The 27,825-nt window shown below is 37.3% G+C and overlaps 1 protein-coding gene across 2 annotated transcripts in view; it reads left to right on the top strand.

Annotated features, from left to right (window-relative positions):
- Window positions 1-27,825, top strand: part of EIF4E (eukaryotic translation initiation factor 4E) — a 113,656-nt gene that overhangs the window by 72,865 nt on the left and 12,966 nt on the right. For both annotated transcript variants that reach the window (XM_060012011.1, XM_060012012.2), the window contains one exon: window positions 25,199-25,305. In XM_060012011.1, coding sequence (XP_059867994.1) covers window positions 25,199-25,305 — 107 coding nt within the window. The remainder of the gene's footprint in view (window positions 1-25,198; window positions 25,306-27,825) is intronic.

Raw genomic sequence — 27,825 nt, 5'->3', positions numbered from 1 at the left:
TTTTGATTTTAAAGCTTTTTAAAATTAAATTAAAAAGTTTCTACCAAGGTCACATAGTTCCTAAGTGAGAGAGGTAGAACTCCAACCCAGGTTCTATCTTCAAGCTTTATTACTATACTTAAAAAAAAAAAAACTAAAATTCAACCAAAACTAAAATGTCCAACTCTTTGCCTTCAGCAAAACTCTTACCTTATGGATAAAATTGATGCATAGGTCATCATTATACACAAATAAACATAAAATCATATCTGAAAGGATGTATCAGATGGTTTATGGGTGGTGGCATGATGAGATTAGGAGCGATACATTTTATTTTTTCTTTTAAACTGGTGTGACGTATTTTAAAATAATATTTAGTAAAATCTCTTTTGGGTTTTGGTTTATAGATAATGGTATTTTAGCTTTTTTTAATAGCTTTTTTCTTGAAGATGAGTAATAAATGCTCATGTTCCAAAATTCAGATGGATCCTTTTAGCTGTAAACAGCTGGAGCCTGTGACCTCATTTTCAGAATAATGTTTTTAAATTAAATAAAATACATAGGATTACAAAGGAAACTAATTATATTGAAGTTGAAGTACAGTAAGGATTAAGTGAGTTAACATGAAACATTAAGGGTGCTGCCTGGCACAAGCAAAGTCCTGTCTTACTGGTGTGAAAAACCTATCTCCTATCTATTTTCTCCAGTCACCTAGTTCTCCTCTCCAGAGCATCCAGTATTAACCAGTTTTTTTGAGGATTCTTCTTAAAAAAGGCTGTCCAAGAGAACTTCCTGTGATGATGGAAGTGTTCTATATTTGTGCTGACCAATACGGTAGCCACTAGCGGCACTATTGAGCACTTGAAATAAGACTAATCCAACCCAGGAGATGAATTTTAAACTTGTATTAATTGTATTTTTTAATTAATTGAAATTTAATTCCATATGTAGCTAGGGGATACCAAATTGGACAATGTGGCTGTAGAATCTAGACATATCCTGCTGTATACAAACACATGTTGTATTATAACTTTGTAAGGTACAACTGAATATGACAAAGACCAGTTTGGTTGGGCAAGTTATTTTTTAATTTTATTCTAGAAAATGTTTCTCTGTATTTTAGTTTTTAATTTTTTTCTCTCTGTATTTTAAACTTCCAAAGATAATTATTTGCTTTTGTATGGACAATTAAAATTGTCCTAAAATTACAATTGTCCTATGACCTTGTTTTGCTGTTTAAGAAAATGTGTGGGTGAGTAGCCCATTGTATACATTGTCCACAACTCAAATTTTGTACAAGAGTATACAGTGAAATCTTCTCAAGCTGATCCCATCCAGGTGGATCACTTCTAGGGGCAACCACCATGGTCAGTTCATATCTTTCTGTAGAGATTTGTGTTCATTTGGCCCCCCATCCATGGATTTCCGTCTGAGGATTCAACCAGCTGTGGATCAAATTTTGGAGAGCTGTCTGTACTATACCATGTTATATAAGGGACTTGAACATCTATAGATTTTGGTATCTGAGAGGATCCTAGAATCAGTCCCCCACAGATGTCGAGGGACAACTATATATACAAGCAAATATGATTTGCAGTTGACTCTTGAACAACATGGGTTTGAACTGCATGGCTCCACTTATACACACACGGATTTTTTTCACTTAATACGTACTAAAGTACTATGTGATCTGCGGTTGTTTGAATCTGCAAATGTGGGACCTTGGATGAGGAGGGCTGGCTGTAAAGTTATGTGTGGATTTAAGACTGTGTAGAGGGTCAGTGCTCCTAACCCCTACGTTGTTCATGGGTCAGCTGTATATTCTTTCAAAAAAATAAATGGTAGCCAACTCTGTACACTATTCTGGCACATTGTGTTTTTCAGTTAGTAATATATTTTTTAGAGCATTACATGTAAGCACAAAGCTTTCACTTTTTTTCTGATGGTATGTATTACATGGTTTGGTCTTAAAACTTTTTTTTTTTTAATTTTTTTTTTTTTTTTTTTGCGGTACGCGGGCCTCTCACTGTGGCCTCTCCCGTTGTGGAGCACAGGCTCCGGACGCGCAGGCTCAGCGGCCATGGCTCACGGGCCCAGCCGCTCCGTGGCATGTGGGATCTTCCCGGACCGGGGCACGAACCCGTGTCCCCTGCATCAGCAGGTGGACTCTCAACCACTGCGCCACCAGGGAAGCCCTTAAAACATTTTTATTTCTATACTGATGAACATTTGCTAGGGTTCAATTAAGGCATATAAGTATATTCGAGTTTATAATCCTATATAGATTGTAAAAGGGAATGTGATCGTTAATTTGGGGATAAATTATAGTACCGTTTGTGTTTATTGGTGTGGCTATGTGATCCATACCAGGTGAGCCAAGGACTAGGTGATAAATTGAACAATTAGAAAGATTGGTAACTACTATTATTATTTGAGAAAGGCAATAGAAAATTTACAGGTATGGAAGATTGTTAGCTATGCCCCCTAAAGAATCATACTTCCCTGTATCCATAACTTTGAGTAGTCTACAGCCCCCCCATCCCCACTGGGCTTAGCCATGTAACTTGCTTTGGAACCATTTGCTATTCCAGTACTGTGATGAATAACCCTTTACCTGTGTCATTCTACACATGGGGTAGTATATCTGTAAGGTGAATGTTTTGGCAACAAATTGAAAATTAAAAAACTACTGGTCAAATAAAACACTTCTGTGACTCTTGTTGTCCATCATGCTACAATTGTTTTTTGTTGATGTTGTTAGAGATCCTCTCTTTTCTAATAGCAAGATGCTTTTATGTAGAAAAAATGTGAAATACATTTGTACGTAAGTTTTAGAGTAATAACCTGAAGACCCATGTACCCATCACATAAGACAACATCAGTACCTCAATTTTTTTTTCTTAATTTTTATTTATTTTTGGCTGTGTTGGCTCTTTGTTGCAGTGCATGGGCTTCTCATTGCGGTGGCTTCTCTTGTTGCGGAGCATGGGCTCTAGAGTGCAGGCTCAGTAGTTGTGGCACGCAGGCTCAGTAGTTGTGGCTCACGGGCTTAGTTGCTCTGCGGCATGTGGGATCTTCCCGGACCAGGGCTCGAACCCGTATTCCCTGCATTGGCAGGCAGATTCTTAACCACTGCGCCACCAGGGAAGCCCCAGGACCTCAATCTTACACTCTGATCACATTTTCATTTCTTTGCCTCCTTACCTACTCACTGTTCTGACTTTCATGTTAGTCATTCCCTTGAATTTTTTTTTTTTTACAGTATAATTATCTTTAGAGTTTAATCTCCAGTGTGTATATCTTTCAGCTAAGTATTTTAGTTTTGAAAAACTAAAAACTTAGATGATGTGTAGGGAAAGCACGGTATTGCTACTGTTACAGGTAGGTTCCTAAGATAAGCTAAACACCATTTCTGGGTTATAGTTTGGCTTCAGCTTCCTGGAATTTTTACTAGAGCCCATCTTGGGAAAACGAGTGGGCAAGATCATGAACATGTTCTGGGAAACAAAGGACTCTACAGTTATCTGCTGGGGCTGTGGTATGGGCCAGGCAGAGCCTTCAGTTAGGAGAGTGGTCTCTTCGAGTGAGCTGCTCTGTATCTTGTTTAAGAATAGGTTAATTCTGGTGTGAAATTCTGAGCTGTTCCAGGGAGCAGGGCACAGAAGAGGAAAAAGGAGCTTTGTTAACTATATATATATATATATATATTTTTTTTTTTTTTTTTTTTTTTTTTTTTTGCGGTACATGGGCCTCTCACTGTTGTGGCTTCTCCCGTTGCGGAGCACAGGCTCCGGACGCGCAGGCTCAGTGGCCACGGCTCACGGGCCCAGCCGCTCCACGGCATGTGGGATCTTCCCGGACCGGGGCACGAACCCACGTCCCCTGCATCGGCAGGTGGACTCTCAACCACTGCGCCACCAGGGAAGTCCATGTTAACATATTTTTAAGCTGAGTTACGGGTACATAAATGTTCAGGCCAGGGACTTCCCTGGTAGTGCAGTAGTTAAGAATCCGCCTGCCAGTGCAGGGGACACAGGTTTGAGCCCTGGTCTGGGAAGATCCCATATGCTGCGGAGCACCTAAGCCTGTGCGCCACAACTGCTGAACCTGTGCTCTAGAGCCCCACGAGCCACAGCTACTGAGGCCCGTGTGCCTAGAGCCCATGCTCCGCAACAAGAGAAGCACCGCAATGAGGAGCCCGTGCACCACAACGAAGACTCAATTCAACCATAGGTAAATAAATTTTAAAAAATAATAAATTTACAATTTAAAAAATACCCAAAAAAAAAAAGTCCAGGCCAGACACATGGCAGTCGTTTTTTAATAAAAGGTACAATAGTAAGCCTCTTGGTCATAACAGCACATGAATGTAGCCTGAATCACATTGCTCCAGTCTAGACCATTGGCTCTCTATATCTGGTGCACACCTGTCTTTTTTGGATCTCTTTTGACTATGTTCCTTATTTGCTCTCATATGACTTCTGTGTTGCACTCCTGTTTGCTGTATCTCTTGTTTTCCTCTTATTTGGTTACTTGTTTCACTTTGGTGGATCACATCTTGCAGAACTTTTTTGAGAAAAGGTACATGAGGGTTATTAAAGATTTTTGAGACTATGCCTGTTGAACAATATCATATCTGTAGTTTGGCTGGGTGTAGAATTCTTTTCTTCAGAATTTTGAAGTTCCATGGTCATCTTCTCTTGTAACTGTTAATAACTCAGGAATTATTCTGATGACTTTTTTTTTTTTTTAATGTGACCAGTTCCCTTCTACTCACCAGAAATTTATAGAGTCTTTCCTTGTCCCCATTTCACAATGACATGCTCTAGTATGAGTGTTGTCATCTATTGTGCTGGGTACTTATTGGACTTTAATATAGCAACTCCTATCCATCACTTCTGAGAGATTTATTGGTGATTTTCCTCTCCCGTTTCTCTTTGAAACAGTTATTCAGATATTGAATCTACTGCAGTGGTTCGTTAGTGTCTTCGAGCTCTGATGCACTCTCACTCTCATTTAAATTTTGCTCTCATTTTCCATCTCTTTTTGTTTGGTTTTCTGGGAAATTTATTTTCCAACCTTTTCTGCCTCATAATTTTAATTTCCAGATGTTCTCTCTCTCTGGTCTTCTGAATGTTCATTTTTATAGCTTCCTGTAATTGTGTGCATGCAAAATCTTAACATCCTTTTGAGGATATATATAGGTACATATTTTTAAAGGCATTTTCTATTCCCTGCCTGTCTGTTACCTCCAAATTGCTTCTTTTCTTTTTATTTTTGAACTCATGGCAGCAAGCCTAGGGACTTGGAGTAGGGGGAGGGGATGGAGGGATCTAGTTATTTCCCGAACAACTTTCCCTGGACTCTTTTTAATTTACTCCCTTCCTTCACTCCCAGTTCTGAAAGGTGCTGCCAGGAGACTTTAAGGTGTATATTGATTACTTAGCCCTTTCCATCTACATTCCAGTTCTTTTTTCTCTGCTCTTCCCATGGTTGTGGGCTTTTTTTTTTTTTTTTTTTTTTTGGTAAATTACTATAGTTTTAGTAGGGTTTTGAGAGGGAACAGAATTAGAACCATTTATTTATTGAAACATTTGAGTGTCTATCATGTGCCATGCACTCTTGAGTGATTAACCCACCTCTCTCTTAACCTAAGAGTTACTGGATTACTGAATATAAAAGAAATAAAGAACTAACACTTATTACCACATTTTAAAAGTAACTTTTTGTTGCATTCTAGTGGTAGTTTTTTTAGTTTTTCTTTAGGCAAAAAACGCCAGGAATAATAAACCTAGCAAGTTCTTTGCAGCATTCATATACCCAAATGCCAGAGCCTTCAAGTGCCCAGGAATTATAAACCCTAACAGTTAGTTTGCAGGATTCATAAATAAAAGCGGTACAGCTCTGAGAACTACAGTGGAGGACTTTAATAAGTGAAGAATCACTTAATCACATAATTTGCTTTTGAAAGAGTTAATGTTGGAAAGATGTTAATTTTTCCTGAATTTTATGTGTAAATTCAGTATAAACTGAGTCAAAATGCCAAAATCTTTGCCAGTGGGGTGGGAAGCTACACTTTATTTTTATTCTTTTGAATTTTTAAATTTAATTTATTTTTTTATACAGCAGGTTCTTATTGGGAAGCTACACTTTATGCTGGGGTTCTCAAGCTGGCCTTAGGGCTGCTTTTGTGTGGCCTGCTAGCTAAGATTTTTTTTTTTTAATTTATTTTGGTTGCACTGGGTCATGGGCTTCCTCTAGTTGCGCCAGGTGGGGGCTACTCTTCGTTGCGGTGCGCACACTTCTCATTGTGGTGGCTTCTCTTGTTTCGGAGCACAGGCTCTAGGCGCGTGGGCTTCAGTCATTGTGGCACGCGGGTTCAGTAGTTGTGGTTCGCGGGCTCTAGAGCGCAGTCTTAGTAGTTGTGGTGCACAGGCTTAGTTGCACCACGGCATTTGGGATCTTCCCAGACCAGGGATCGAACCAGTGTCCCTGCATTGGCAGGTGGATTCTTAACCACTGTGCCACCAGGGATGTCCCAAGAATGGTTTTTATTTCAAAAAGTAAAACAAAACAATGAATAAGTGATAGAAGTTTACCAGCCTAAAATATTTACTCTCTGGCCCTTTAGAGAAAAAGTTTGCAAGTTTATTTGAAAGAATAAACAAATGAGAATTAGCAGTAAATTTTTGGAGGAGAAAAGGGGAATGGAGAATTTGCCCTACATGGAGAAAAAAACAGTATTCAACAAAGGTAACTTATAAAAATGTGATATTGGTGCAAGTGGGGACTGACATCTTTGGAACAGACTGAACAGTCCAGGAGTAGAGTCTCTGTATCTTTGGGCTTCAGTATAATTTTGTTACAATAAATTTGGAACATTTAGCTCTGTATGAAGAAAAAATAATCTGCAATCCCAACAACATGTTCTCTGGTTAATATTTTGCTTTACTTGTTTGTGGATTCTTTTTTCTCACCATGTCTCTCTTTGTGTCTATTTCTTTTCCTTTGACTTTTTTAGAGCCATTTTAGGTTCACTACAAAATAGAAAGGAGGGTACATACCTCCTGCCCCAACATCCACAGTGTCCCCCACAATCAACATTCCACACCAGAGGGGTACATTTGTTACGCTGGATGAACCTACATTGACATGTCATTATCACCCGAAGTCTGTACATTACATCACGACTCACTCTTGGTGTTGTATATGCTGTAGGTTTGGACACATGTGGAATAACACAGTTAGCATTATAGGTTTCATACAGAGTACTTTCACTGCCTAAAAATCTTCTGTCTGTTCATCCCTCTTCCTCCCTAACCCCCAGCAAGCACTAATCTTTTTGCTGTCCCTGTAGTTTTGTCTTTTCCAGAAATATAGTTCTTATCATACAGTTACCATACAGTCTATAGTTTTTTTTTAATATTTTATTTTTTATATATTTATTTTATTTTTCTATATATTTCTTTGGCTGTGTTGGGTCTTCGTTGCTGCCTGCGGGCTTTCTCTAGTTGTGGCGAGTGGGGGCTACTCTTCGTTGTGGTGCGCGGGCCTCTCATTGTGTTGGCTTCCCTTGTTGCAGAGCACGGGCTCTAGGCACGCGGGCTTCAGTAGTTGTGGCACGTGGACTCAGTAGTTGTGGTTCACAGGCTCTAGAGCGCAGGCTCAGTAGTTGTGGTGCACAGGCTTAGTTGCTCTGTGGCATGTGGGATCTTCCCGGAGCAGGGCTCAAACCTGTGTCCCCTGCATTAGCAGGTGGATTCTTAACCGCTGCGCCACCAGGGAAACCCAGTAGATAGTCTCTTAAGCCTCCTTTCATTTAGTAATATGCATTTAAGATTCCTCCATGTCTTTTCACAGCTTGTTAGCTTATTTCTTAGTGCAGAATAATATTGCATTGTCTGGATGTACCACGTTTATTTGGGACTGGTTAAATTAAAAATAAAGTGCCCTCCCCCACAAAAGTAAAGTTCTCATTATTCAGTCCTGACATCTTTTTTCTACTTTTATGTTAACATTTTAAAATGATTTTCCAAACATCACTTCTAGTGCCTATATTATAAACACCATGATTTATCTGTTACCTTTTGGTCGTATTTTTTAATATATATATATTGCCTCTAGTTTTCCTTCCTGATATAAAATATATAAAGCTTTTATTGTCCTGACAGTTACTTTGAAGAAATCTCTTAAAAGTATAACTGGGTTAAAGAATATAGAAGTTTTTATATTTGGAAGTTTGGATGGTTCATTAACTTAAGTGAAAGGATATAGTCATACTCTATAAACCTGGGGACATTTGAAACAGTGTAGTACCTGGTTTTCTAATTTTTAAAGAAATATTGGTGGATTTCTTTTTTTTTTTTTTTTTTTTTTTGCGGTACGTGGGCCTCTCACTGTTGTGGTCTCTCCCATGGCGGAGCACAGGCTCCGGACGCGCGGGCTTAGCGGCCATGGCTTACGGGCCCAGCCGCTCTGCGGCATGTGGGATCTTCCCGGACCGGCGCACGAACCCGTGTCCCCAGCATCGGCAGGCGGACTCTCAACCACTGCGCCACCAGGGAAGCCCAGTTGATTTCTTTTGAAAAATGGTTTAAATACTTGGAGAATAAAAGGATAAATCTAATTTTCTTATTAAACCATAGTTTACATTGAAATTTTAACTTTTAACATTACAGAACTTTAAAAAAACTAACACATGGAATTTAAAAAGAATTAAACTGCTTATTTGTTTAGCTGACATGTTAAAATTGACTTTAAAAAATATTTATTTTTTTAATTGATTGCGCCGGGTCTTAGTTGTGGCAGGCGGGCTCCTTAGTTGTGGCATGCGAACTCTTAGTTGCAGCATGCATGTGGGATCTAGTTCCCTGACCAGGGATTGAACCTGGGCCCCCTGCATTGGGAGCGTGGAGTCTTAACCACTGTGCCACCAGGGAAGTCCCTAAAATTGATTTTTTTAAACAAATATTTAACCAGTATCATTAAATTTTAGTTATGCTTTTCAAAGTTTTAAAAGGAATAAACTTTAAAAGAAGCAGCAGTTAAATTCTTTAAAATGTTTGCCTTTCAAATTGTAATTATAAATCTTTAAAGAATGAATGAAATAGAAATCATCATGTTACGGGAACCAATATAATTTTGTGCAATGTAAATGTTTGTCCTAACATCATTTTAATGTTATTTTGAAGCACTAATTTTTACTTTTGTATAATGTTCAACTTATATAAATTTCTCCTTAGATATTTAAAAAATGTGAATCTTCTGGTAGCCTTTGGTTTAAGTAGTATTGACATTTAAATTTTATTGTTAATCTCATCATTCTTGATCATACATGTTTGTTATTTCTTATGTCTCTGTCACACTTCCTGAATTTGTAGTCTTGCCCTAAGCTACATTAAGATGTGCAGAGTAATTTGGTTGACAGATATTAGTGTTCCTTTAGGAATTAGTTTATTTTAAATGTAACAAGATGCCTACAAGTCTTTCTAGTTTTAAAATTATATTCTAGAAGATAAGAAATTCAAATGTGAGCTATAGGAATTTTTTTATTAGTAGAATGTGGTTAAGTGTAATTTGCTGACTATCCAGAAATACAAACTTTTAGCTGTAGCGTAGCAAATTTAACTCTGTTCACTTAAAAGTCTAGGGCTAGTCATCAGTTTTAGTCAGATAATTACATTATTATTACTTAAATAATTAATTGAACAGCTATTAAATTTTGTCGTAATTTTTAGACACAACACAATTTGTGCAGATGGTCAAAGCTCTTCCCTCTGTACCTCAGCTTTCAATATTATTGTTTAGGTGTCATATTATATTAGTAAAAAGGAATGTTAAAAAGTACTGTCTTGAATCAGAATTGATATATGGGATCTCACAGTCCTTTACATGAAAAATAAATTCTCCATTTGAGCAGTGTTCTAAACTTAAAAGGTTTGTATTTTGCTGAATCTACATATGTTGTTTATCTACTTCGACTTTTTAGTTTATGGCACAAAGGTCACCAATTTGATCCTTTATTACAGACAAGGAAGAAGACCTGCAAAATCCACAGCTGCACTTTTCCTGATGAGTGATGCCAGATTAGCTGGTATTCCTTTACTATAGGTATATTTGAAAACTGACACTGAAAACAGTTGGTTTAATTATTTGTGATAATTTTCACTGTTTACACCAGATTTTTTTTCATTCCTTACAAGGCAGGTGGTGAGGCTTTATTTGTTTTTGTGTACTAGTTAATTAATTATACTAATTTACATATGGGAGAGTGCTGGGGGAAATGTATCTTTACTAAAAAGAGACCTGGGAACTGAATGTTTGGATACTAAAAGGAAGAGTAAAGTATCCTGAAGTCTATTTACATATGTTGTATTAAAAAATAATCTTCTTAGAGTTAACTATTTGTATCCATAAAAGGTAGCTTTTATATATGCTTACCTGTATTTCTAAGATATTTTGATCACATAGGCATTTAGTACACTGTCTTGCATAATATAAAATCAGTATAATCAATCATTGGTGTTTACTTGCTTTTTCCCCTAGTAGTGGGATTGTGTGTGTGTGTGTGTGTGTGTGTGTGTTTGTGTGTGTGTGTTTGAAGAGTGAAGTGTACCATTCATGCCTTTCTTCTAATTTATTGGCAATGGCATGCACTTGGAAGATAGTGAAAGTGTTGAGCCTGAGGCTGTGGTACAAAGCATAGTACATACTGTAGGGTTATGCTGCCTGGAAAGAGTACCTTGGTAACAATATACAATTTATTATCCAATTTTGGGCACTTGTGAGAGTGAACCAGGGTTTTAGTAATAATAATTATGCTGAAACGACAAACAGGTAAAATTTGGACACATAGTATCCCTAGCTATGAATCTTGACAGTCCTGCAATAAAATGTAGAATATAGATAAGACTTGTTAACTTCCCAGGGCTTAAATTTGAAGAGTGGAGAGAGTAGTAGTTTCACAGTATTGTGAAGATTGAATATACTGAATAACATATATAAAAATATGCAGCCCGTTGCTTGTTAGTAACTGCTTAGTAAATGTTACCTATCAAGTAAAAACTCATAGTTTGGTAGAAGTGTGAGGATTGGTGTTAACCACTTTAAAAATCATAAAACACTACCATCTTTTCCTGTTCTTACTTTGCTCACCCTTCTGTTCATTATTTCATATCTTTATTTAATGCCTTCAGTTTACTGAAATGTTGGGTTAGTAACTGGTAGAGATAATTGTAGCTGCCTTGGCCATAATAGCATTTACATTTTTATTAAAGCCACAAATGGTCTTTGCCATTCAGCTAAAAAATAGTGAAGCAAGGAAGGGGAAATATAAGGAAGTGCTACTGGAGATGGGTTACCAATAATATTGTTATCTGTTATTTGGTACTATGGTGTTTTGCCCCACCAAACCATATATCTGTGAATGGCAGAGTTGGGATTACAACCTGGGTAACATGGCTCCAGAGTGTGTAATCTAAACCAGTGTCTCTCATACTTTGGTAGAAAACTAGTTTGTTTTGTTTTTAAACAATTTCCAATCTAATGTTTTGTAAAATGATAACAATAGGATAAAGAGATGAAAAAAGGCATACAAAATGTAAGCCTGAATTTTATATTATTAGTTTGAACAGACATAAATATACTGTCAAATTACCATAAAATTTCTAAATGTTTACTTTCCATTTCTATACTTAACTTGGTTGTAGACTAGAACCTGCAGAAGGTCTGATTTTGAGTGCTTTAAACCATTTTTAGTGCCAGGGAACTATTGATATTTGTGTACTTTTTTGTTTTTGGCTGTGCCGTGCAGCTTGCCAGATCTCAGTTCCCCAACCAGGGATTGAACCTGGGTCAAGGCAGTGAAAGCCCAGAATCTTAACCACTAGGCCACCAGGGAGCTCCCAGTATTTGTGCATTTCAAATGAAGCCTTAGGTGATTGGTTGTCATGAGGGGAAGGCTCCTTATATTTCTACAAGAGATAGTTTGTGTGTTAGGGCCAAGGGTTGCTAAGAAATGTTGAATGTTCATAGCCATGGAAAAAGTGCACCTTGGTTTTGGAATTTAAGCAGTGTAGATTTGAACATGGCTAGAAGGAATCTAAATTTTGTAGTCAGATTAGAGAAAACCCCACAGAACTGATGCTACGTCCGGGAAATATCTAGCTTTATACTCTTAAGATTGTACCACATGGTTAATAATTGTGACTGACACATTTGCTGATTTTTGCAGAATGCAGTAAAACTGCTTGAAATTTTTTGCAGCTAATTGTTAGACTTGTCCCACCCTTGCTCGACTTTATTTCTTCCCCTTCAACTTTACTTTCTTCTATTGGTGTGACAGCTCCTTAGCCCTGGGACCACGAAATTATACTGTACATTAAAAATTTTTTTTTAATTGAGATTCAGTTTATTTACAGCGTTGTGTTAGATTCTGGTGTACAGCACAGTGATTCAGTTTAATATATGTATGTATGTACTTCTCCATACTCTTCCATTATAGATTATTACAAGATATTAAATATAGTTCCCTGTGCTATACAGTAGGACCTTGTTGTTTATCTGTTTTATGTCTAGTAGTGTGTATTTGCTAATCGCAAGCTCTTAATTTATTGTCCCCCCTCCATACAATTTTATTTGAATCTCATAAACTCAGCAAATCCAAAACCAGGTTTAATAACTTGTACTTAAACTGGTTGTCTCTTCTATTCCCTTACTTGTTATTTGTATTTAATCACTTTGACCTGTTAATTAGTGGCTTCCATTGCTTACATGTGGAAAGATACAGTTTTAGCCTGACCTTTGAGGCCTTTTACAGTCTTGCTCCAGCCTACCATTCTAGCTGTATCTTTGGTTTCATGGACCCTCACTTTCAGACTCCCTGGTTTATTACTGTCTTCTTGGTAAACACTGTACCATCTCATGGCTTTACTCGCCATTCTACCCCCTTGAAAAACAGTGGTTTTTCACTTGCAGATTGTTTCTTAGGTTAAAATTGTATTTGATTACTTTGAAAGTAGTCATAGTCTTTTTTTTTAATTAATATTTTTCTCAATTCACTTTTTCAAAAAATATATTTATTTGTTTATTTTTGGCTGCGCAGGCTTATTTATGTTTATAAATAAATAAATTATGTTTATTTTTGCCGTGCGCAGGCTTTCTCTAGTTGTGGCAAGCGGGGGCCTATTCTTTGTTGCGGTGTGCGGGCTTCTCCTTGTGGTGGCTTGAGAGTAGCCATAGTCTTTTAAAGTAGCATTTCCTGGTTTGGGTAATTTTCGAACCTAGAAGTATTGATAAAACATGGATATTTAAAAAGTAATTTCCAAAGAAAATTGCTTATGGGGGAGACCACCAAGCTGAGAGAGTAGGTAGAGGGATGTTGTGGGACTTTCCAGTAGAGAATTTTGTTTTTAAACTGGATGTAGGGAATTCCCTGGCGGTCCAGTGGTTAGGACTCTGCGATTTCACTGTGGAGGGCAGTGGTTCAATCCCTGGTCGGGGACTGAAATCCCGCAAGTCGCCTGGCGTGGCCAAAACAAAAAACAAAAAACTGAGTGTAAATTTAAAACTATTTTACTGTCTGCTCTGTAGGAAGCAACCATAAAAATGACAAGTTTGTAAAAAGTTCCCATGTAATGTGATAACCTTGTTTATTGCTTCTTTGATGATCTCATATAATTAAAAAATATCTAATTAAATCCATTTTAAACATATCCCGTGAAAACACCTGTTAAGGGTTTTTAGGGAGAATTTTGTGAAGTTGGTGCTACAAGTATCCCATAGTACTCCTCTTCCGACCTGTTTTTTGGTGATCCTAAGTCTTAGATACCTAACTAGTTAATAGCCTTACAAAGAATTTTAAGAGGAGATATAATTTCAAAATACTTTAATTTTATTTTTAAAGTCAATTTATATTAAAAGTACTTAGCAGGGCTTCCCTCGTGACACAGTGGTTAAGAATCCTCCTGTCAGTGCAGGGGACACTGGTTTGAGCCTGGTCTGGGAAGATCCCACGTGCTGCGGAGCAACTAAGCCCATGTGTCACAACTGCTGAGCCTGTGCTCTAGAGCCCACAAGCCACAACTACTGAGCCTGTTTGCTACAACTACTGAAGCCCTCACACCTAGAGCCCGTACTCCGCAACAAGAGAAGCCCACTTGCCGCAACAAAGAGTAGCCCCCGCTCGCCGCAACTAGAGAAAGCCTGCGTGCAGCAACGAAGACTCGATGCAGCCAAAAATAAATATTTAGCAAATTAAGACAAATAATGAATAATTTGAACATCTATTATAGTTAATTGATGTTTATGCTTAACTCGGGATTGACCTGAAAGTTTTGTTTTTTTGCCACACCGAGCGGTTTGCGGGACTTTAGCTCCCGGACCAGGGATTGAACCCAGGCCATAGCAATAAACGTGCCAAGTCCTAACCACTAGACTGTCAGAGAATTCTCCTTTCTAGGGTTCTTTTAAAAATGTATTTCATCATTCTTATTTGGCATATATCCATAATTATAAGTCATTTTTGATCAAAGAATTTTATTTAATTGTTTGTTTGGCTAAACCAGGTCTTAGTTGTGGCACACAGGATCTTTGATGTGGCGTGAGGGATCTTTCGTTGTGGCATGCGAGATCTAGTTCCTTGACTAGGGATTGAACCCAGGCCCCCTGCGTTGGGAGCACGGAGTCTTATCCACTGGACCACCAGGGAAGTCCCTGATCGAATAATTTAATATAGCACGGCCATCATTCTGGATATTACTTCTCATTGTATATACTACCATGGATTCAAAAGGTATAGGGGGACTTCCCTGGTGGCGCAGTGGTTGAGAGTCCGCCTGCCGATGCAGGGGACGCGGGTTCATGACCCGGTCCGGGAAGATCCCACACGCCACGGAGCGGCTGGGCCCGTGAGCCATGACCGCTGAGCCTGCGCGTCCGGAGCCTGTGCTCCGCAACGGGAGAGGCCACAACAGCGAGAGGCCCACGTACCACAAAAAAAAAAAAAAAAAAAAGGTATAGGGGATTGGAATTTCCCCATAGAATAGACCACCCCCATAGAATTAATCTGAAAGTTTAAAATAACATCCTACATGGCCATTACTTTTGTTTTGCTTTATCTAAGTTGAAAATAAGAAAAAAAGCATCCTGATTATTTCAAAGTTAAGAGATTTTAAACAAAAAAATAAAACAAGTTGAAAGAAATGACAGGAAATGATTTTATAATAAGGCATGTCTGAGTAGTCTCAAACAAAAATAATGTTTTCCTTTGCAGTAATTTGCAACATAATTGCAGACTCAAGAAGTTTACAGAGTGGCAGACTTTTCAGGTTGTGCAGTGGTTAAGAATCCAGTGGTTAAGAATCTGCCTGTCAATGCAGGGAACATGGGTTCGAGCCCTGGTTTGGGAAGATCCCACATGCCGCGGAGCAACTAGGTCCGTGCACCACAACTACTGAGCCTGTGCTCTAGAGCCCACAAGCCACAACTGCTGAGCCCATGTACCACAACTACTGAAGCCCATGTGCCTAGAGCTCATGCTCTGCAACAAGAGAAGCCACCGCAAAGAGAAGCCTGCGCACCGCAATGAAGAGTAGCACCCCGCTCACGGCAACTAGAGAAAAGTCCATGCGCAGCAGCGAAGACCCAACACAGCCAAAAATAAAATATAAATAATTTTTTTAAAAAAGTTTACAGGGTGCGGACTTCTCTAGCAGTCCAGTGGTTAAGACTTCGCCTCCCAATGCAGGGGGTGCGGGTTCAATCCCTGGTTGGGGAGCTAAAATCCCACATGCCCCAGGGCAACTAAGCCCACATGCCACAGCTAGAGAGAAGCCCGCACAGTGCAACGAAAGATCCTGCGTGCTGCAACTAAGACTCAGTGCAGCCAAAAAATAAATATTAAAAAGTACATGCATTAAAAAAATTTCTATTGATTATGAATGGATTGTTGTGATAAGTATATGACCATAGCAAAGTACGACCTGAGAAAATTTGTGTTGAGAAAATATGCCCTTTTAAATACATGATTTTTAATATTAATGTTTTCATAAGTAATTTCCATCATGAAAATGATTCTGAATCTTACTAGATTTGGTCTGTGCCATGTGAATGAGTATTTTTGTAGAGTATTTGAGTATTTTTTATTCTGTCACGGAAACAATTGGCTATTAATCACTTTTGCTTTATTAAGAGGAATTAAATTCAAATAAGTTTAAAAATTTAAACATCTATTAAACTGTAGATAATAATTTAAAAGGCCAAAAAAGGTGGGAATTCCTGGCAGTCCAGTGGTTAGGACTCTGCGCATACCACTGCAGGGGGCACAGGTTCAATTCCTGGTTAGGGAACTAAGATCCCGCATGCCTCACGGTGTGGCCAAGGGAAAAAAAAAAATCTAAAAAAGAAACATCAATACTACACTTACATTAAAAAAGGGTTTCAAATACTGAAAAGATTGTTTATGGTTAATAAACATTGTTTTCAGTGTTCTAGAGCATTTGTCTTAATCTAGTACGTTTATATAATATTAAAAGCAAAGACTAAGTTTTTAAACTAGTATACTTACTCATACATCTACACAATCATTTAAAGATGAGTAGCTATATTTATTTTAGTTACAGGAAAACCCCCAAATTATATATTATTAATATAAAGGCTAATATTTCAGCTAATGTAGAATGTAAAATTCAAAGGAACACTTTTTAAGGAAGTGAACATATTTTTTTCTGAGTTATTACCTGCTTTTAGTTCTTATATATCTAGAGACTTTTGATACCATCTAAGCTTTCCACCATTCTCCTAATGGTGAAAAGAGTAGAATAAGAGAAAAGAAAGGAAAGTACTAAAGGAGTTAGGAAGTGACATTTTGTACCCTATGAAACTTGTAATTACTCATACTGTGATTGTCTTTTACATGCTGCTGAGGTAAAAAGTGTAAATATGTGCTGTGAAAGTATGGTTTGTAATGAGGATTGTGAACTTATGAATATGTTTTACTTATCATTTGTCTTTTTTTTTAAAGATGGTAGCCAGTTCTTTTAAATTTTATTTATTTACTCTTTGGCTGCGTTGGGTTTTTGTTGCTGCGCGCGGGCTTTTTCTGGTTGTGGTGAGCAGGGACTACTCTTCGTTGCAGTGCACGGGCTTCTCACTGCAGTGGCTTCTCTTGTTGCAGAGCATGGGCTCTAGGTGCGCAGGCTTCAGTAGTTGTGGCTCGCAGGCTCTAGAGCTCAGGCTCAGCAGTTGTGGCACACGGGCCTAGTTGCTTCGCGGCATGTGGGATCTTCCCGGACCAGGACTCAAACCTGTGTGGCCTGCATTGGCAGACAGATTCTTAACCACTGTGCCACCAGGGAAGCCCTGTCTTTTAATTTAGGTAAATAGGAGAATTTGCATTATTTCTTAAGTTTGGGAGGAAGAGTATCTTTTTTCTTTTTTGAGCACCTCACGAGGCATGTGGGATCCCAGCTCCCCGACCAGGGATCAAACCCGTGTCCTCTGCAGTGGAAGCTCAGAGTCCCAACCACTGAACCGCCAGGGATGTCCCAGGAAGAGTATCTTTTATTCACACATCCAACCTCACAAATCCATATATACCCAGTCCTTTGGTAGGACCGTCATTATTATGTTAAACTACACAAGGCATCATTATTATTATTCCTTTAAACTGTTAATAGTTTTTCATATGTTTACCCATACATTTACCTTTTCCAGTGCTTTTCATTCTTTTTTGCACTTCCATTCTCTTGTCTGGGAACTTTTCCCTCTAGCCTGAAACTTTCCTTTGGTGTTCCTCTTACTTTGGACCTTGGGTGTGAGAGTGTGTTTGTGTAGTGTCTGTGTGAGTCTGACTTGACTTCTCTATTTCTGAAGGATATTTTTCCTAGGCACTGAATTCTTTTTTAAAATATTTATTTATTTATTTATTTGGCTGTGCCAGGTCTTAGTTGTGGCATGTGGGATCTTTGTTGTGGTGGGTGGGATCCTTAGTTGCAGCATTCGAACTCTTTTTTTTCTTTTTTTTTTAGAGAAAGTGAACAGTTTTATTTACGACACTATTTATAGTCACCTTTCAGCATCTCAATATTCTAAGATAGTATGTAATGATTTACATAATTTCTCTCTATGACATCATAATTTGCTTCAAAAATCTTGCTTCCAGAAGAAAATTCTTACTACTTAACATGAATCCCTATAATATTTATTGTAAAAATGCCAATTCTACTATTAATAATAGAGTAATAAAGTCAGTAATATGTCTGTGTAATAATATGCAGTGAATAACAGTTTATCTTGTCATCAACTTAATAAAGTCCAAACATTCCCAAAGCAACAAGGATTTTGAGCATTACAGAGTCTGGACATCAATGCTTCCAATTACCCAGTTGTCTGCTAGAAAGCTGGTACAAACTGGCACTAACATTTTTAAGTGACTTTTACATATTAAAAATTCAATTAAAAATATCAAAGAAAAAATATATGGTATTCCAAGCATTGTTCTTTATAATATTTCAACTTTTTGCATTGATTAAAATACAGTTTGAGACAGAGTAAAACTGTGTGCAACAATTTCCAGAAATACATATAGTATCCATACATATGAAAAGATCCACCTCAATAAAACAAAATAATATTTAATATTTTCAAACATTCAGAAGCATATGATGCATTAGAAAAGGTCTTAAAAAGCTACATAATAAAACAGTAGTTAAATCAGGAGAGGGATCCTAGGTTTCAGTAAGGTCAAAGGTGAGTTTTTAATTTCTGTTGATTTTTATTTTTTTTCAAAAATCAAATATATATTTTTAGACAGTAAACATGATCTATTTTTGCTTCTTTCCAATGATACACATTTGATCACTTTTTTTTTAAAGAGCAGGTTCTTATTAGTCATCAATTTTATACACATCAGTGTATACATGTCAATCCCAATCCCCCAATTCATCACACACACACACACCCCCCCACAGCTTTCCCCCCTTGCTGTCCATACATTTGTTCTCTACATCTGGTCTCAATTTCTGCCCTGAAAACTGGTTCATCTGTACGATTTTTCTAGGTTCCACATATATGTGTTAATATATGATATTTGTTTTTCTCTTTCTGACTTACTTTACTTTGTATGAAAGTCTCTAGATTCATCCACATCTCAACAAATGACCCAGTTTCGTTCCTTTTTACAGCTGAATAATATTCCATTGTATATATACCACATTTCCTTTATCCATTTGTCTGTCGATGGGCATTTAAGTTGCTTCCATGACCTGGCTATTGTAAATAGTGCTGCAGTGAACATTGGGGTGCATGTGTGTTTTTGAATTGTGGTTTTCTTTGAGTATATGCCCAGTAATGGGATTGCTGGATCTTATGGTAATTCTATTTTTAGTTTTTTAAGGAACCTCCATACTGTTGTCCATAGTGGCTGTATCAGTTTACATTCCCACCAACAGTGCAAGAGGGTTCCCTTTTCTCCACACCCTCTCTAGCGTTTGTTGTTTGTAGATTTTCTGATGATGCCCATTCTAACTGGTGTGAGGTGATACCTCATTGTAGTTTTGATTTTACATTTCTCTAATAATTAGTGATGTTGAGCAGCTTTTCATGTGCTTCTTGGCCCTCTGTATGTCTTCTTTGGAGAAATGTCTATTTAGGTCTTCTGCCCATTTTTGGATTGGGTTGTTTGTTTTTTTAATATTGAGCTGTTTCTATATTTTGGAGATTAATCCTTTGTCCGTTGATTCGTTTGCAAATATTTTCTCCCATTCTGAGGGTTGTCTTTTCATTTTGTTTATGGTTTCCTTTGCTGTGCAAAAGCTTTGAAGTTTCATTAGGTCCCATTTGTTTCTTTTTGTTTTTATTTCCATTACTCTAGGAGGTGGATCAAAAAAGATCTTGCTGTGATTTATGTCAAAGAGTGTTCTTCCTATGTTTTCCTCTAAGAGTTTTATAATGTCCGGTCTTCCATTTAAGTCTCGAATCCATTTTGAGTTTATTCTTGTGCATGGTGTTAGGGAGTGTTCTAATTTCATTCTTTTACATGTAGCTGTCCCGTTTTCCCAGCATCACTTATTGAAGAGACTGTTTCTTCTCCATTGTATATCCTTGCCTCCTTTGTCATAGGTTAGTTGACCATAGGTGCGTGGGCTTACCTCTGGGCTTTCTATCTTGTTCCACTGATCTGTGTTTCTTCTTTTGTGCCAGTACCATATTGTCTTGATTACTGTAGCTTTTTAGTATAGTCTGAAGTCAGGGAGTCTTGATTCCTCCAGCTCCGTTTTTTTCTGTCAAGACTGCTTTGGCTATACGGGGTCTTTTGTGTCTCCATACAAATTTTAAGATTTTTTGTTCTAGTTCCGTAAAAAATGCCATTGGTAATTTGATAGGGATTGCGTTGAATCTGTAGGTTGCTTTGGGTAGTATAGTCATTTTCACAATATTGATTCTTGCAATCCAAGAACATGCTATATCTCCCTGTCTCTTCGTATCAACTTTAATTTCTTTCATCAGTGTCTTATAGTTCTATGCATACAGGTCTTTCGTCTCCCTAGGTAGGATTATTCCTAGGTATTTTATTCTTTTTGTTGCAATAGTAAATGGGAGTGTTTCCTTAATTTCTCTTCAGATTTTTCATCATTAGTATATAGGAATGCAAGAGATTTCTGTGCATTAATTTTGTATCCTGCAACTTTACCAAATGCATTGATTAGCTCTAGTAGTTTTCTGGTGGCATCTTTAGGGTTCTCTATGTATAGTATCATGTCATCTGCAAACAGTGACAGTTTTACTTCTTCTTTTCCAATTTGTATTCCTTTTATTTCTTTTTCTTCTCTGTTTGCCGAGGCTAGGACTTCCAAAACTGTTGAATAATAGTGGTGAGAGTGGACATCCTTGTCTCGTTCCTGATCTTAGAGGAAATGCTTTCAGTTTTTCACCATAGAGAATGATGTTTGCTATGGGTTTGTTGTATATGGCCTTTATTATGTTGAGATAGGTTCCCTCTATGCCCACTTTCTGGAGAGATTTTATCATAAATGGGTGTTGAAAGAAAGGTTTTTCTGCATCTATTGAGATGATATGGGTTTCATTCTTCAGTTTGTTAATGTTGTATCACATTGTTGATTTGCGTATATTGAAGAATTCTTGCATCCCTGGGATAAATCCCACTTGATCATGGTGTATGATCCTTTTAATGTGGTGTTGGATTCTCTTTGCTAGTATTTTGTTGAGGATTTTTACATCTGTATTCATCAGTGATATTGGTCTGTAATTTTCTTCTTTTATAGTGTCTTTGTCTGGTTTTGGTATCAGGGTGATGGTGGCCTCATAGAATGAGTTTTGGAGTGTTCCTTCCTCTGCAATATTTTGGAAGAGTTTGAGAAGGATGGGTGTTAGGTCTTCTCTAAATATTTGATAGAATTCACCTGTGAAGCCATCTGGTCCTGGACTTTTGTTTGTTGGAGTATTTTGAATCACAGTTTCAATTTCATTACTTGTGATTGGTCTGTTCATATGTTCTATTTCTTCCTGGTTCAGTCTTGGAAGGTTATACCTTTCTAAGCATTTGTCCATTTCTTCCAGGTTGTCCATTTTATTGGCATAGAGTTGCTTGTACTAGTCTCTTAGGATGCTTTGTATTTCCGCGGTGTCTGTTGTCACTTCTCCTTTTTCATTTCTAATTTTATTGATTTGAGTCATCTCCCTCTTTTTCTTGATGAGTCTGGCTAATGGTTTATCAATTTTGTGTATCTTCTCAAAGAACCAGCTTTTAGTTTTATTGATCTTTGCTATTGTTTTCTTTGTTTCTATTTCATTTATTTCTTCTCTGATCTTCATGATGTCTTTCCTTCTGCTAACTTTGGGTTTTGATTGTTCTTCTTTTTCTAATTCCTTTAGGTGTAAGGTTAGATTATTTATTTGAGATTTTTCTTATTTCTTGAGGTAGGCTTGTATAGCTATAAACTTTCCACTTAGAACTGCTTTTGCTGCATCCCATAGGTTTTGGATGGCCGTGTTTTCGTTGCAATTTGTCTCTAGGTATTTTTTTATTTCCTCTTTGATTTTTTCAGTGATCTCTTGGTTATTTAGTAATGTATTGTTTAGTCTCCATGTGTTTATGTTTTTTATGGTTTTTTCCGTGTCATTCATTTCTAATCTCTTAGCTGTGTCATGTGGGATCTAGTTCCCTGACCCCAGATTGAACCTGGGACCCTTGCATTGGGAGTGCAGAGTCTTAGCCACTGGACCACCAGGGAAGTCCCCTCCTAGGCACTGAATTCAGTCAGTGTTGACAGTTTTTTCCCTTAAGCACAAGGATGTTATTCTGTTGTCTGATGGTTTCCATAATTTCTTTTGAGAAGTTAGCAGTTATTCTTATTGTTCCTTTGAAAGTAATGTGTATGTGTCTTTTTAAAATTTTTCTTCCTAACTGCTTTTAATATTGCCTCCTTTAGTTTTCAGTAGTTTGAGTCTAATGTGCCCAGGTGTAGTTTTTGTTTTTGTTTTTTGTTTGTTTTGTTTTTTTTTTGCAGTGGACCATTTTTCAAGTCTTTATTGAATTTGTTACAATACTGCTTCTTTTTTTTATGTTTTGATTTATTGGCTGTGAGGCATGTGGGATCTTAGTTTCCTGACCAGGGATTGAACCCGCACCCCCTACATTGGAAGGCGAAGTCCTAACCACTGGACCGCCAGGGAAATCCCCCAGGTGTAGTTTTGTTTGTATTTATACTGCTTGGAGTTGCCTCAGTTTTTTAATCTGACTTGAGTCCCTCATGTAATTTGGTAAATTTTGGTATTCTTTCTTTCTGTATTCCTTCTGTCCCATTCTCTCTTATCTTGTCCTTGAACTTTTTAACCATCTTGACATTTCTTACTATCTGTTTTCCCCTCCTCTGTGATTATTTGAATATTTTCTACTGACCTGTCTTTGAAGTTCACCAGTCGTACATTCTGCTGAGTCGAGTTTCTTGTTATTCAATAAGCTCTCAATTTCAGACATTGTAGTTGGCAGTTCATTAGTGTCTATTTGATTCTTTTTAAAAATTGATTTCAATTCCCTTTTCAAATACTCCTGTTTCTTCTATCCTTTTTCCACATCTTCTATTTTATTTATTTATTTGTTTGTTTGTTCATTTGTTTATATTTTTGGCCATACCATGCGGCTTATGGGATCTTAGTTCCCTGACCAGGGAATGGACCCAGCCCTGGCAGTGAAAGCACCAAGTCTTAATCACTGGACCATCAGGGAATTCCCTCCATCTTCTATTTTACCATAGTAGTCATAGTTATTAAGACTTTGTCTGCTAACTCAGTTATCTGGATCATGTATCTGTTATCTGGATGTCTTTCTATGGACAGTTTAATATCTTGATCATTAGTTGCTATAAAAAATTTTCTTTGCATGTCTAATAATGTTTGATGGTTTGCTAGGTATCGTAGATAATATTCATAGAGGCTCACACTTCTGTTATTTTCCTCCAGAGTATAGAGTCTGGTTCTTGGGGGCAGTTAATTTATTTATCAGTAGATTACCTTGATCCTGTCACGGATTAGTTTTAGGATTTGTTAAGCATATGTATTTCACTTGATAACTAGGACATGACCTTTCTAGGATTTCATCTGAAAGTTGAGGATTTTCAACCATCCACTCTGGCTGGGTCTGAATTAGTCTTCCTGATGCTGTTCAGGCTCTGAAGTCTTGGCTCAGCTGTTCCCTGCTAGACTACCCGGAGCTGCATTCCGAACATCTCAGTTTAGGAGTCACAGCCAAGGACTTCAGGGATTTTTACATAGATTTTTGAGGCTCACTCCTCTGCAGCTCACTTTTCTCTGGTACCCTGTTCCCCAAACCCCCTGTCTTATCAGTCCCTAACTGTTGGCTATTTTCTCTGTTCACTCAGACTACCTCTGTCTGGAGACCATCATTAATTTTAAGCTAGTAGAGTAAGGAATGGCATTTGGTAATGATCATCTATTTGAAGATGTAAATTGATTGTGATGAGGAAATGCTGGTAAAAATGATTGGTGCTCTGGTGCTATTAAGGCATTGGCTACTCTGTAAATTTTATGGCCTTAACTACTCTGTGTAAACATTTAAATTTATTCAGTTAGGTAATCAAGCCAGTAAGTTCTTATTGGTGTAGCGTTGTGATCATTGGCATTACAGTTGTGAGCAAAGTCAAGATAAAGCCCTTGCTATGAGTGACTTCATAGGCTAGTAAAAAGTACTTACTGGAGGTGTCTTGTTGATAAGAAAAATGTATTTTATTTTGTAAAATGTGTATCACCTGTCCCTGAAGTCTTTTTTTTAGATCATACATCTCTGATTTACAGAATGTTGTTAATGTGAACATATATCTGTATTGGTTTGCTAGTTGGATTTAAATCTGATATCCAAACCCTTGTTTCAGTGCCCTCCTTTTTTGTATCAGCTTTTGTTTCAGCGTCTGGTCCCTTTTCTTAGCTATCTGTTGATACCAATTTACAGTAGGGTGAAGAGTTACATGGATTAATGTGGAGAACACTTATTATTCCCAGCCTCCCTTTTTCCCTGACATTTTTAGATGACAATTATGTCTAGCCTAGAAGAATTTAAGTTCAAGCCAATGTCCAGCTTTTTTGCTTAGGGCCAATTGAAAATGACAAGTTGCTGAACTTTGTCACCATATATAATAACAGTGTAACATGAAAGCAAGGACCTGTGTAGTATTGCCTTGATCACTTTATAAAGATTTTTGTGTTTGTGTCATTGTGATATAGTTAATATACTCTCCAAACTTTAATTGTATCTCCCCCACTCCCACTATGCACCGTGTTTAGTATGTTAAGAAAGGTACTTGATTTTCCCAACTTTTTTCCATGGTCTCTAACAGTCTTATATTAAAATGTGTAAGTGGAAGGTAACAATATACAAAATTATTATTATTATGTTTTTAAATTTGAGAAACCTTTTGCTCATAATGAAGAGATGCTAGAATGAAGAGTCTGGTGCTTAGAGTTTGATCTGTGGTCTATTTTATCCAGTGCTTCTGCTGTTAATTCATTCTCCTTAAAAAAAATATGGACAATATTAGTTCAGATTTATTTAGCGTATTGCTGTCGTAGGAATTAATTTTTCACAGCATTGTGAATTAACTATATTTCAATAAAAATTTAAAAATAAATTTCTTAATGTTATTTCTTCATGTTAAGAAGTTCATAATGTTTAATTATTCTCCACTAGGAAACCACCCCTACTCCTAATCCCCCACCTACAGAAGAAGAGAAAACAGAATCTAATCAGGAGGTTGCTAACCCAGAGCACTATATTAAACATCCTTTACAGAACAGGTAAGCTTTCTGACACATAGGTGTTCTGACTTAGGCCGCAAGGTAAATGGTGAATGGGACAGGTTTGGAGGGAAAAGTTAGATGAGACTAGTTTTAGATAGGTGAAGGATTCCATTTTCATTTGGATGACCCATGTCTAGCAGCAGTTTTTTGTGTGAATCTTGAACTCAGATAGTAGAACTTTGAAAGAGTGGTTTGAAATTCATTGGTAATTGATGGTAATTGAAAGCACAGTAGTAAATGAGTTCTCACAACAGAGGCTTGGAATATTAGCACATAGGTGATTTTTTTTTTTTTTCTTTTTTTGCATACGCGGGCCTCTCACTGCTGTGGCCTCTCCTGCTGCGGAGCGCAGTCTCTGGACGCGCAGGCTCAGCGGCCATGGCTCACGGGCTCAGCTGCTCCGTGGCATGTGGGATCTTCCCAGACCGGGTTGCGAACCCGCGTCCCCTGCATTGGCAGGCGGACTCTCAACCACTGCGCCACCAGGGAAGCCCATAGGTGATAGTTTTGAGTAAGAGTGCCTATGAAGAGAACAGTCTTGTGGTTGCAAAGTGGGAGGGGTGTGGGGGAGGGATGGGCTGGGAGTTTGGGATTAGCAGATGCAAACTGGTGCATCTAGAATGGATAAACAGCAAGGTCCTACTGTATAGCACAGGGAACTACGTTCAGTATCCTGTGATAAACCATAATGGAAAAGAATATGAAAAAGAATATATGTATATGTATAACTGAGTCACTTTGCTGTATAGCTGACATTAACATAACATTGTAAATCAACTGTACTTCAGTAAAATTTTTAAAAAAAGAATGCCTTTGAAGGGTATAGACATATAAACTGTATAAACTAGGAAAGAGTGCTTGGTCATGGAAACCAAGCAGATGGTTTATTTTAGGACAAGATAAGCATATTTGCCACAGAAAGGCCAAATGTTCATTGGATTGAACAATAAGTCCTTGCTAACATTGGAGAAAGTTTAGTAGAGCAGGTGATGGAAGAAGATTGGCATAGTTTGAAGAGTGAATAGAAAGTATACAAATGTATAGAGCAGGAATAGGCAATTTGAAGTTGGTCTGTGAAGAGAAAAGAGAGCTAGGGGATGTGGAGGCTGGAGATTGGTTGGTTGTATTTAAGAGAAGTTAGGTGAGGAAAAGAGGAGAGTTTAGGATGAGTTAAGTTTTCATAGTTACTGTGTAGTAGTTTAATAGTTCAGTATATGGTTTTTCCTATCTCTACCCTACCACTTCCCAGTATGTTTATGTTTTTTACTTGATTGTCTTTCTGGCTTACATGATGAAAATTAACACATTCCCTGAGAACTGATGGTGGGAAGAAAATGGCAACTCAGAAACATTGTAAGAATCTGGAGGAAAGTAAATTGGAGTTAACTTTTGAGGATCTTTAATTCCTTTCATTAAAGGAATTAACTTATGAGGATCTTCAGTTCCTTTCATTCCCCCCACTCCCAGGCCTTTTACTCTCTTTACCTTAAAGATCCCATGAGACTGTCTATAATTTAGTTTCATTTATCTGAAAAATGTGTTGTCCCTTTATGTCCCTTTATTTTTTATCATTTCTTCGTTATCATGGTAGACCTATTGAAATAATAGTCCAAACACATTCAGTAGTTTTTTCATAGGAGACCTGTGGTTCAGCAGTTCTCTAGACAATGTGAGTGAGATGTCAAAGGTCAAATAGTCCATAAAGGGTAAAAATTCTTCCTCAGGAAAGCATTGTGCCAAAGGTAATAGTTGAATGTTGATTAGTGGCAATTTCATTTAGCTAACCTAGCAGCAGTACCCAAACTTTTAAAGTATGTTTTTTCATCTTTTCAGTCGTATATAAAAAGCTAGCTCTGTCTTCTTGACTGTGAACACAGTTCTTAGTGTTGCTGTTTTGTGGGGAGAAGTAATCAAGGCATGTATCCCTCATAGCTTAAGTGAAATCTGAGAAGAGATTCCTGTCCTATCAGTGAACAAACTGATTAAATCCTAAAATGAAGTTTGTGAGGATTTCAATTTCTCTTATCAATTCTATTTCTTGTGTAAAATAGTATCATATGGAAAACTATTTTAAGACATTTTTGGTTCCAATTTTGGTAGTTTCTTCATTATTTACTTCTTGTAAATATTGCAGAATTATGTTTTCTTTTAAAAAAAACTATATTATTATAAGAAAGATTAAATTATTGGGGTACAAAGTATATAAAGTAAAAGTTCTCCGCTTTTTTCTGATACCTTCTTCCCCATTTTGCTTTTCTCCATTCCCCAGAATAGTCAGTGTTAAAAATTTGGTTTGTATTTTTCCAAAACCTTTCAATATGCATATATATACTTTTTTTATATAGATGGTGATACTGTTGAGTTTTTTTGTTTGTATATGCAGGTTTTGACTCATTATTTTAAACCACTGCCTTGTATTAAATGAATATATAGTCACGTATTTTATCAGGCTTACATTAATGTGTATATAGAATTTTTTTCTATTTACAAACAGTGCTATAAAGTATACGTCCTTAT

This window comes from Delphinus delphis, chromosome 5, assembly GCF_949987515.2.
Source record: "Delphinus delphis chromosome 5, mDelDel1.2, whole genome shotgun sequence".
Classification (NCBI taxonomy): Eukaryota; Metazoa; Chordata; class Mammalia; order Artiodactyla; family Delphinidae; genus Delphinus; species Delphinus delphis.
This window is presented reverse-complemented; position numbering and strand designations above follow the sequence as displayed.